This window comes from Vigna umbellata, chromosome 2 (genome assembly GCF_029865625.1).
Source record: "Vigna umbellata cultivar VRB3 chromosome 2, Vumbellata_1.0, whole genome shotgun sequence".
Taxonomy (NCBI): domain Eukaryota; kingdom Viridiplantae; phylum Streptophyta; class Magnoliopsida; order Fabales; family Fabaceae; genus Vigna; species Vigna umbellata.
The window spans coordinates 11,983,802-11,996,432 of NC_142166.1; the positions used below are offsets into that span (position 1 = coordinate 11,983,802).

At 35.3% G+C, this 12,631-nt stretch overlaps 1 protein-coding gene and 1 pseudogene across 1 annotated transcript; one reads left to right on the forward strand and one right to left on the reverse strand.

The window, feature by feature from the left end:
* The first annotated feature begins 207 nt into the window (after positions 1–207).
* Positions 208–2,678, forward strand: LOC124844169 (2-hydroxy-palmitic acid dioxygenase MPO1-like). The gene is made up of 4 exons (XM_047321051.2): positions 208–814; positions 2,039–2,101; positions 2,187–2,258; positions 2,341–2,678. Exons 1-4 carry the CDS (start codon positions 230–232, stop codon positions 2,455–2,457), a joined length of 837 nt encoding a protein of 278 aa, XP_047177007.1. The 5' UTR covers positions 208–229; the 3' UTR covers positions 2,458–2,678.
* A 412-nt stretch (positions 2,679–3,090) lies between these two features.
* LOC124844171 (CBL-interacting serine/threonine-protein kinase 6 pseudogene) lies at positions 3,091–4,956 on the reverse strand (annotated as a pseudogene).
* Positions 4,957–12,631: the final 7,675 nt, after the last annotated feature.

The window sequence follows — 12,631 nt, forward strand, 5'->3', positions numbered from 1 at the left end:
AAAAAAACAGATGAAGGTAAGGAGAAATTTAAGACTAAAATTAAGATAATTAAAATTGCAAAAAAACATTTAAGATTAGAAAATGAGAAATTTGACAAAAATAAATTTTAAGGAAAATATGCTCTGAATTAAACAATGATGGGGCCTGATAGATTTGTTAGTTTGTCGTTTTTTCCTTCCTTGAAAAGTATTTGTGTGAAGGATTCAATTGAGGTTGTGGTGGAAAAGGATGTTCTTGGGCACAAACAATTGCGTGTGGCTCCAGGTCAGCAGGGGCATGTTCATGCCCCGTGCCGTGGAAACAAGAAAAACAGCGTTCTCATCCAGAATTCTGAACCAACCTTCAAATACAGCCTACCCCAACACATGGTTTCACACTTCAACAACAACCTTTTTATCTCAACCCATTCAACCCAAAAAACGTATTATAACAAAGTTTTCATCCTCCAATTCTGACGAACCATTCATCAAAAAATCAGAATCAAAAATGGGTTTGTTGGATCTAGAGAAGCACTTCGCCTTCTATGGCGCTTACCACAGCAACCCCATCAACGTGGGCATCCACATCCTCTTTGTTTGGCCCATCCTTTTCACCGCCCAAATCATCCTCTACTTCACCCCTTCCCTTCTCTCCCTAGGGTTCCTTCCCCCGGTGCTTGTTCTCAATTGGGGCTTCTTCGCCACCGTCTTCTACGCTCTCTTCTACATGGCCTTGGATACAAAGGCTGGTTCTTTCACTGCTTTTCTCACTTTCTTCTGCTGGGTCGTTTCCAGTTTTGTCGCCAATAACCTCGGCTATTCGCTCGCCTGGAAGGTACTAAATACTAAATCACCGATACCCTTAAAAATAAAGTCTTTTTGATTTGCGGCTCACTTTATGTGTTATGTATTTCTGTCACTCTTTTCAACTGGTTTGTTTAAGTTTATTCTCTTCTCTGTACGAAATTTGGTTGTTGAATTAAATGCTGTTTCCTCCCCCAAGGAGCCTCCATAATTCCAATTTATATTCGTCCAGAGAAGGATGAAGTGAAAAGGACTGGTATTTTACCACATGGATGACTGTTGTTTGATTTTCTGCTGGTAGATATGTCAGCTTTTAATGTTTAACCCTTTAATGTTTGACCGAGTTTTGAAAAGAAGATGATTGTGGAAAATTTAAAAAAAAAAATCATGTGGGCCGTTGGCAAATTATTTTTCGTTTGTTTCGGTGTTTGGAGTCTCAGGTTGTGTCTGAATTCACGCTGTACTTTGCTGATCATGAATGCATGTCGGATGTGGTTTGACTGTGAGAAGGAAGAATTAGACTGATAAACAGATACACGCCTGGAGTTTTTTTTTATTGACAAATGCCGGTTCTTCTTATGGTAGTTTTTGTTGATAGATATGCTTAAATTTTATGTTTCTGATATGCATTTTCTTGCATTTTCCCAACTCTTACAACTTGGAAGTTTGCCAGTGAGGAAATTATGTTCTGGAGCAAACATCATTCCTGTATAAGAGTGAAAAAAGCTCGGTTTTGGTTGACTTTTTTGCTCAGTTCAATATTTCTTTTTCATTTTCTCATCAGCTCATCCTAATGCTATGAAAAGAAGTTGTCTTTATATAATAGAAGAGATAGAATAATATTTGAATTGCTAGTTTTCTACCAACCATGATGGTATCTTTGGTTTTTGGTTGGGAGACCCTAATGAATTGCTTGTCTGGTTTTCAACTGGGTCCGCTTGGAAATTGAGTATTGTCTTAATCTTACCTTGACACTCGCGTTGAAATGAAAGCAAAAGAAGAGTTGTTTTTGCCATCTCAGTTTGTAAAATGAAGTTCTTTCAAACTTGAGTTTGTGAAATTGAATCTAACCATGCTCTAGATTCAGTTCAATGGCCCTCAAAACTGTCAAATACATGTCCTTATTTTGATATGTTTAAAACATCGTTTATTTGATCATCGTGTGAGTGCATATTCTATTTCGTAAGAGACAAGAAAACAATGCCCTAGTCGTACGTTTTCAAATCTGTAACTTGTTTATGATGACAATCCACAGGTTGTTTTGGCTGCTCAGTTGTTTTGTTGGACTGGACAGTTTATTGGTCACGGTGTGTTTGAGGTAAGGGATTTATTCCATTACTTATATCCATGATGCAGAGGTTTTACATTCCAATTATGTTTTGACCATTGTTTATCTCCTTTAGAAACGTGCACCAGCTCTCTTGGACAACCTTAGCCAAGCTTTTCTGATGGCTCCTTACTTCGTGGTGCTTGAGGTAATTGTTTGCTGATAATGTTTGTATTTGAGTCTTTTTGACAAGTGAAACAAGGTGGATTTGATGTTATTGTCTTTCGCAGATCCTCCAATCTAGTTTTGGATACGAACCATATCCAGGATTCAACACCAGGGTAAAGGCAAGGATAGATTCTGATATCAAACAATGGCATGATAAGAAACAAAAGAAACATTCTTAGATTACCATTCCTTTACAAACGTGGAGTTATCGACCCCCTCATAGAAACTAAGGAAATGGGTTGTTGTATTATACATACACACTCAAACCAAAATAGATTACAATCAAAACATTGTGTCAATTATCATTATAATGTCATAGAAAGTTTCAAACTTAGTTTAATTTTCTTTGAAGTTACATTTTTCAATATGTGAAGTCAATTCATACGTGATTTCGAGGTAATTTCTTTTTACACCTTGGAATGGTTTATTATAGCGAAGTAATACAAATAATCATTTAAAATTCTTATATTTTCAGAAAATACTACCTTTAATGTAATAAAAAACTTCCAAAATTGCATATCCCAAAAAATAAAAAATAAAAAAAATTCCAAAATACATAATTCGAGATTAGTTTTTAACTATTTTAAAATATTCATTTTACAAAACTCCATGTATTTATTATTAGAAAATGAAATTTCTAAAAGGGTTTAAAATCTGGAATGTTGTTTAGAGGTTGAAAAATGTGGGATCACCATGGAATTTGTTTATTCAAGATAGTTTTTTTTAGGCTTAATATCTCTTTTGGTCCCTCTTTAGGGGGACAATGTTCAAGTTCATCCTACGTTTTTTAAAAAGTTCAATGTGGTCCCAACTTGAGAAAAAAGTGTGCAATTAAATCCTTTTTGGTCACGACGTTAGTTTTTTAACGGTACAACTGACAGCGTGGACAAAACATAATTACGTGTCTAGTTTGTCATTGCGTGGAAGTGACGTGTCGGTTCAAACAGGTGTAGGATTCTCAGAAGGGGAAGTCCTCCAAACAATGTCTTTAAGCACAGGACGAAGTTGGTTGATGCAGAACTGGTTATACTCCAAGGTATTACCGTTGTCCTTCTTCACCTCCACCACCAAAAGCGATGGTGTCACGGTGTATAAATCCGCAGCAACTACAAGCTTCCCTTTCCGACCCCGCTGTTGACCCTGCAACCTCACTTTGCTCTCGCTTTTCTTAACGTCAAACTTCACCGCCTTCGCCACCTCCTATAGCCGTGAGATCATGCTACTCGCGGTGCATGTGGTCGCAAACCGAATCACCTTCTCCTCCTTCTTCTTCTCCTCGAACAAGGGTGATAAATGGAACCCCTCCGAAAGCGAAATTAAATGGAAAGCATTCATCGTGGTTCACAAATCGTATCCCTTTTTCCCGATGACCTCCAGCGCCACGTAGGTTGGGGTGCCGCAAGTGGTGTGAAGCAGGCCGTCCTGGCGGAGGTGCTCGGAGAAGGTGTTGAGGCCGAAGTCGGTGACTTTGAGGTTGCCCTCCTCGTCGAGGAGGAGGTTCTCCGGCTTGAGGTCGCGGTGGTAGACGCCACGGCTGTGGCAGAAGTCGATGGCGGAGACGAGCTGCTGGAAGTAGAGGCGTGTCGTGTCCTCCCTGAGACGGCCGCGGACGATCTTGTTAAAGAGCTCGCCGCCGCGCACGAGCTCCATGGCGATGTAGATCTTGGACTTGCTGGTCATGACCTCGTGGAGCTGAACGTGCTGGGGTGCTTGACCATGTTCATGGCCGAGATCTCCCTTTTCATATGCTCCATCATCCCCACCTTAATCAAATTCTCCTTCCCCACTACCTTCATGGCCACGCTCTTTCCGCACTTGAGGTTCCGCGCGTGATACACTTTGGCGAACGTTCCATGACCCAGTAGCCGCCCTAGCTCGTACTTCCCGTGGAGCAACATGGAGTTATTAGCCTCGCTGTCGCTGCAATTTCTGTCGCCGATTCTGCGTTTGGCTTGGCCACTTAGCTTAGTTCTCTTCAGTCGAAAACCTATCATCTCTATTCATTCCCTGGTCCTTCCGGGACGAAAAACAACCACTCGCTTGATTTTTCCCAATTACTCAATCACTCGCTAGACACGTAATTATGTTTTGTCCACACTGTCAGCTATACCGTTAAAAAATTAACGCTGTGACAAAAAAGGATTTAATTGCACACTTTTTCACAAGTTGGGACCACATTGAACTTTTTAAAAAACATAGGACGGACTTGAATATTACCCTCCTAAAGAGGGACCAAAAGAGATATTAAGCTTTTTTTTATGTACCAATGTTTTTTGTTCTTGCTCCTCCATAAAATCCATAAATCTCAAACAATCCTTACTAAAATTAAAATTATAATAAAAAAGTAAAAGTTACTCCTGCACTTCTTCCTCCTTCATGTTCATGGTCTTCGTTCTTCTTTTCATTCTTCACTATGATATGATGGTTTTTCTAATGAATTCCGGATTGCTCGGACAATTAGGAATATGGCTCCAAATTTTAGTGGATGGAATTTTGTGGTGGGTCACTCTTCTTGGTGTGTGTGATGACCCCGCAATTACTAATTGAACCCCACAATAACAAGAAAAAGACTCAAACACCTTTCACCATATTGTCACCACGAACACCGATTTTATCATCACTGTTGCCGTAGAGGAAAAGATAGGAAACATTGCAAAGGAAAAAGAGAGAAAATTTGAAAAAAGCTCGTTTCAAAAAGGTCTTCCAAAATGTATTTCACATGTTCCGAAGAGTTCTTTTTAAATACATTCATTGTAAGAGTATTCTGGAAAACTCATTTCGAAAGGCATTATATGTTTTCTGAATTTTTTTACGAAAATCGCATTCCAAAAAGTCAATTCCGAAATATATTTCATGTGTTACTCTAAAAAACACATTTTGAAAATTCCATTTTCAGAAATTATTTTCTGAAAAATCTCGTTCTAAATTTTTATTTTGAAACATAATTTTCAAAATATGTATTCTGGAAACCACTTTGCTACAAAATAATTGCTGGGCTGCATGAAGTAAATGCTGTCACATTTCTCAATTTCAGATGTTTTTATCAGGATTTTGAAAGTGGACCTACGAGATCCTTTATTTGTTGATCTACTTACAAAAAAAATTCCAGCATTAAAAGTCAGTAAGAAAATTGAGACTTGTACGTAAGAGTGAAAGTAAAAATGATTACGAAGTGAATATCTTGAAAATACTAATTATATTTATAAAATTAACATACATAATTTGTGTATGCTCTTTTTTATTATAATACTTAAGTAGAGAGTAAAACAATAATATAATAAATAACAATAGAATAATAAATAATTATCAACATATGAGGCTGAGTTATAATATTAAAATATGATCTATAATAAAAATGCTTATTAAAATGTTTTGGTGGACCGTACTCTTTAATTTGTTGTCTATTAGGTTGACAAGAAAAACAAGAGTGTTGTTTCCTACGCCACCACGTATTCCTCCCAGCACTTTTCCGTTCCTGTTTTGTCCTGTAGTAAAGTTTAAATATTAATCTTTAAACGGATGTCAGCATGATGTCAGCGGAGGTAAATTTATTATAGAAAGAGTGCACCAGACACTAGTCACGGGATCACGGCCTCTTATCACAACCCCTCACCCATGTGCTTCTGCTTATTAATTTTATTCTTCCCGCTAATTAGTCTACCTACGTAGTTTGGCCATGACATAAATTAAGCTCCAACATTATGGAACCTCGTGAAGCCAATTTCTTGTCTGTTTCAATTTTTTTTCGCAACCTTGGAAGAAAACACCTGCAAGATTGAGATTTGTACTTATTTCTTGTACTCCAAAAATTATTTACCCCATTTTCTAGTTGACAGCAACTCCAATTGTGCCACACTAACTTGTATTATCATTTCGGCTATGGTTCTTTTAATCCTTTCCGACCTTCAAAGTTCATGAATTCATATTTGTTTCTCTTATGCTACAAAGTTTTGTGTCTGATATTTGACAAACTCAATTTTGCATGACAGTGTTTTTAAAGTGTGTACGTGGACCTGCAAGGCATTTCCGTGATGAATAATATAGTTTTTTAAAATAAGATGCTTTTGGAGTGATTGATGAATTTCACTCACAAAAATCAGCATTTGTGGATTGTGGCTAGTTTGCAGGAGTATCTCTACTGACTGTAATGGTGCCATTTTGATCTGCTGATGATACAGTGAATACTGAGTAATGAAACCAAAAGGAAAAAAAAGGAAGAAACAAATAAAGGAAAAAGAAAAATAAGGAACGGAAATGGGAGTGCAGTTGTGTAAAGAACAATAGAAAGAAAGTGAAACGTGAAACGGAGATGGAGAAGAGAAATTCGTGAGATTGGGGGTGCAGCTGTGTAGTGAATAAATAAGGAGAAGTAGGGTTTTAAATAAATTAAAATATCCTATATGATAAAAGTAAAATGTTTTAATCTAAGGGTTTTTGGAGAGATAGAGGAAGCATGTTGTGGTGGTGGAATCGAAAAACAATTATCAATTTCAAATAGACAATTACTTCTTGCACCCCATTAATTTTTATCTGCACCCCATTATGTATTATGTTTTGGAATTCTTTTTATTTGAAATATTTTCCTTATGTGCAGATGGACACAGTCCTTGCTCGAGAGGGGTGATGTGAGGCCACCCATATGCCATATAAATCTTTTTCCTCTTCTCTTCTCAGATTCGCTTGATTGCTGCAATCTGTGACGAATCTAGAATAAGCAGAGCGGTATGAGGGACTGCAAAGTCAAGATCAAGAGCATTTCATGAGAACTCAGGCAACCGGAGCAAGTATGTTGAAGTGTGGGAGGTGGGCATTGATGAATGTCTTCCGGAAAAATGCTTTTTGGAAATGAGTTCTGAAAATATGTTTCAAAAAGTTCATTCCGAAAACATATTTTGTAAAGTGTCTGAGGGAGTGCAAGAAGCAATAAAGTTAATTTTGACATTTGATAGAATTGATGGGTGCGAAAAGAAATTTGAGGGAGTGGAAGAAGCAATTGTCTTCCAGAAATACCATTTTGTAATGATAAGTTCAAGAATAAAAAAACCAGAATAGATAAAGATAAATAGCAATCGAAATTTGATAAATATTTAACTATCGAATTAAAAATCAGTCATTAAAGGTTTTGCAAATTAAAAATCAGAAAAAGTTGTGAGAAGTGAGTATTAGAAGGTGAATAAAATAAAAGTTAGGTTAGGCAATTGGCTAGATGAATGAAACTCGTTGGCGTGCGTGGTGTCATATGTTGCTTTCATCCTATTCATTCATATTCTCACATTAATGGTAGAAACCTTTGTCTTTCAATCTGTAATAAGAACCACATATATTCAAATATGAAGAGGAAAACTTTAATTAACTAGTCATTAGAGCATGTTGCGTGAAAGATTCATTACTTAGCTACACTCATAGCTAATTAGTATAACATATGTATCAAATATAATACAGTTGTAGAAAAACTCTCATAATATATATATTTAATTTTTAAACTTTAAAATTTGATTTTTGATATAAAATTTAAATTTGTCTTTCTTCTTAAATTTTGATACATTTTAATTTTTAAATTTTAAAAATAAATAAATATTGAGCCTCTAACAACGTTTAATATATAAAAAAATAATTATTAAATTAAAAATATTATATCAATTTATTTTTTAAGTGTGTGTTCAAAGTCTAAAATTTTATATCCAAATTTAAAAACTATAAACATATTTAATATAAATATTGTTTTATGTTTTTCTTCTTTGTAAAAGTTGATAATTTATGAGACAAACAACATATTTTTTATATTTTTATTGTTAAAATATTTGTTAAACAATAAGAAAACACATTATTGAACGGGAATTTTATTTTGGTGTTAATTCATAGTATTTCTCAATTTGTACGGCATTGTCTTTAAGGAAATGTTTGGTGTATGATTTTTTATTTATTAAATTATATATAGAAACTATATTTACTAGTGTTTACTGAATGTGGAAATGATAAAATAATTATATATAGAAAAAAAGTTAAATATACTTTTAATCTTCTTAACACAAATTTCGTTTCTAGTCCAATATTTAAAATATACCGACTTTTTTTCCTTTATTTCTTAAAACCATGTTACGATAAAACGCTGAATAATGAGAGAGCAAATTGCAATTTTTGTAGCATTGCCTTACTAGTTTAAGTCATCTTCAAACGTTATTCCTTTTCGATTTCGAAGACACAATTGCAATCTAAAAAAAGGTTTTCATTTTTGAAGTACTCTGAAAATCAAAATAATTATTAAAATAACGAGGAGAAGTTTAGAAATTCACTAAAAAAATATTCCTTCTATAAAATATTTTGTTATAAAATAAAGATATTGTGACAACTTTTGTAGAAAAACTTGAATTTTATGACAAGCTTTTAACTTATAATTTTTGAGATTATGTAACATCCCAATAAATAGTAATTACCATTAATTAGAACTAATCACATTTACAGAATTAACAATGCAGTCTTAACTACAACAGCTGCTTAAAAGCCGAACGTACAAGATATACAGAGTTCGGAATCTAACTATAAAATATCAAGTTCTGGTCGAACGGTTTCACAAAAGAAAACTAAACAACCGAACGACCCAAAAATACACCCAAAACCACTAACTAATACTAATAAACGAGCGCTCTACTGCTCGGCTTTAACCTCTACTTCTACCATATTGGCATCCTCCAAATTTTCTTCTTCCAGCATTTCTTCAAATGGCACCTCTCCATCTGCTCACATCCACACGGATGATCATTGCATTGACAAGACGGATGTACATAAACAGTAGACAACACGAGGAATTGCAAGGGTAAGCTTAGGTAATTTAATTCATACACCCAATATAAAAGCTAACATATAAAATCAACAAAACCATACACATAACAACATATCAAAGCATAGAATAACTCATCTAAATTCTCATAAATAACGACCGTCCGGACTGTATGAGTCCATGTATCTACAGGCGTTCTTGCACCCGGGTGATGTAGTAACTGGGATACACTCAACAGCTGCCACCCGAGGTTAACCCTATCAGTCCAAAGTACTCAATAGGACTAGGGCCTCCTGCCATTCCCACGCATGACTTACTCCCCTCTACATGAGGACGAGCATTCACGGAATATCAGGATGAACAGCCATCAGCAGCTTTACCATGGTCATACTAAATAATTTCTCATATTCAAATCATGGAGACGTTCCTCCTTGGAACGCTCGTTCGAATTTCACAAACATTTATTCATCTCATATAATGTTCATCATTCCAAAATAAAGTAATACCGACTACCAGATAGATGAACAACCTGTATTAACACGGTACTCGACACCGTCGGTCGACACAGATGAATGGTCTGCATTACAAGGATGCTCGACACTGTCGGTCGACACAGATGGATGATCTGTATTACCAAGGGTGCTCGACACTGTTGGTCGACACAAATGAAGGATATGTATTACAAGGATGCTCGACGCTATTGATCGACACAGATGGATGATCTGTATTACAAGGATGTTCGACGCTGTCGGTCAACTCAGATGGATGATCTGTTATACAAGGATGCTCGACACTGTCGGTCGACACAGATGGATGATCTGTATTACAAGGATGTTCGACACTGTCGGTCGACTCAGATGGATGATCTGTTATACAAGGATGTTCGACACTGTCGGTCGACTCAGATGGATGATCTGTTATACAAGGATGCTCGACACTGTCGGTCGACACAGATGAATGATCTGTATTTCAAGGATGCTCGACACTGTCGGTCGACACAGATGGATGATCTGTATAAGGGTGCTCGACACTGTTGATCGATACAGATGAAGGATCTGTATTACAAGGATGCTCGACACTGTCGGTCGACACAGATGGATGATCTGTATAAGGGTTTTCAAGAAAAGAGTAAGAGCGCTTGGTGTAAGACCGAGCACTACCCAATACGATTACTACGTGTAAGATCGACACTGCTCATTATGAGCTTTAAGTAAAAGACCTACATAGCTCATGCTCGACCAGAACCCTTCCCAAATGAAAGTATTCCAATTCAAAGAAGTTTACTAGAACACCAAACGGTCGAGAACCGTTTAATGTCGGACATACGTTATCATAGGGAAGTTGATATTCAAGTTTCACTTACATTCTCTCGTTCCTAAGCATGCATATTTCGTATTCATACGTATCACTCATATCATACCTTTCAACCAACATATATTATATTCATTCAGTACAGCAACGTTCGACCATGCATACTCAACCGACATACATCTCATACATTCAGTTCATATCATGTTTACATACAACATACAAGTATAAATTAAATTACTAAGCTTCCCTTACCTGGTCTAGCAGTGAACTCCCTAAGCGAGTGCTTTTTAACTTGTCCAAATATGGTTTCCTACCCTCAACGTGCTTCTCAAGTGCTCCACTAAATCTAACCAAAAAGGAACGTAGGAGAACTTAGTTTCTATTCTAACATGCAGCTGTATCAAGGTCCGCATGCAACCCAGAAAAGGGTGTTTAAAGTTGGAGAACTTACCGGTCACAGAACTCTAACGTGTTTGGTTCCAGTGAAAGCTCACAATGTCGTGAACGGTCCTACGGTTTCTGAAATGGCACCGGAGGAGATGACGGTGAGTGATCGTAGAGAGAAGATGAAGGAGTTTTAGAGAGAAGCTGGAGAAAAATGGGGTCTGAGATTGAAGGGAAGAAGATGAGTGCAGAAGGGAGAGGAAGGGTTTTCCAGAAAAGTTCATTTTGTTCCTTCCCACATCCGCACGAACGTGCGTCTCCCCTGTCGACACCTGTATCCCTATTACTGATTCCCATTCTATTTCGGTGACACTTGGTAGTGAGTGGCAGAGTTATGAATGTGCGTTTTTAATGCACTGCAGAGAGGTTTCCATACATAAATTTTGATTTGACAAGGTGTTTATCAGTATTAATTTTTCCAGGGTCCCACAGATTACATCTTTAAATCTACATCGCATAAGTTATCACAAAATTTTATTAACGACGACGCTTTATGACACCAAATGCTTATTTCTAAAATTGTTTGTCACACATGTCATCATTAAATCAGTGTAAAGAAAATGAGTGACAACTTTTATGAAAACACAATCAAGTGTACAAAATTTGTCATAAATGAAAAGGAATTGTCACTCTAAGGACATAGCTTTAGCGTTTACTTATATATATGTTTATTTTTTTTTAAAATAATAAATATAGAAACTGTAGTTTCTGTGATTATATTTTTTCACCGTACGTAGAAATGATAGAACAATTATATATGAAAAATTATATTTTAGTTCTTCCAGTATTTTTGTTTTCTTGTTTTGGAGTTTATTCTTAGTTAAACTTTTTTAGTATCTGTTGACGTGAAATTGAAATCTATCATTGTTGCATATTTAAAAATAAAGAAATTAAGTCCTTTCACCATAATTATATTAATTATTATTACTTGTCAAATGTATTTTTGAATTGATATTTAAGCGAAAATATTTTAAACATTATGAATAATTAATTTAAATGGATTAAAAAATATATATAACACTCAAAACTTTTTAACTTAAATGAATTAAAAAATATATATTTGTTATTTTTAAAATTTGAAGACCAAAATATATTAAAGTTTCATGTATAAACTAATTTCAATTTTACATCAAAATTTAAGGACTAAAAATATATTTAAACTATATTTCTATTTTGAAATGATGATTAGTCTTTTGTCCTTTGAGACTCTCAAGAATTGTGGAAAGGTTTTAATTTTTAATTTCTTTATGTGCTTAGTTTGGTTTCTTTTCCTTCATGCTATTGATTACGTTTGAATTAAATCAAGAATGAAGAACATGTCCAAAACCCAATATGGATTCAATGTGGATTGAGTTTTTCAGTGAAAATTGTAATGTGCAATGTTATATTTTTTTTAATTTCTCATAGTGTTGTGTCTTGTTAAAATTAAATGTTTGAAGGGATGGATTCGGGATTGCTTCTGACACTTGCAAGACTTGCGTTCTTGTGGTGCTTTCGATTTTCCTTGTTCTACACTTTAATTTTTAACACTTTTCATCTCTAATTGTTTGATAAAAAAAATGTATTCGACTTGGATTTACATCATCGAGAAAGATAAACTAGGTTAAACTTTATATTGATGAAAATAGGAGAAACTAAGTTGTTTGAAAGTAATTCAGTAATCACTTGTCAAAATGGAACAAGGATGTAAATAAATTGTAGTCTAGTTTCATTAAGAAATTTGTTGTGATGATCAATACTTGTTCGATAACGGGTAGAATAGAAATGTACAAAAAACAAGAAATATGGTTAGGATAAGCTTTAACCTTGGTTCTGATACC

Excerpts from the sequence above, each read along its gene's own strand:
- LOC124844169 (XM_047321051.2), top strand. The coding sequence starts at position 230 with ATGTTCTTGGGCACAAACAATTGCGTGTGGCTCCAGGTCAGCAGGGGC. Across the intron at positions 2,102-2,186 it reads TTGGTCACGGTGTGTTTGAG|AAACGTGCACCAGCTCTCTT; the intron begins GTAAGGGATTTA and ends TATCTCCTTTAG. Across the intron at positions 2,259-2,340 it reads CTTACTTCGTGGTGCTTGAG|ATCCTCCAATCTAGTTTTGG; the intron begins GTAATTGTTTGC and ends TGTCTTTCGCAG.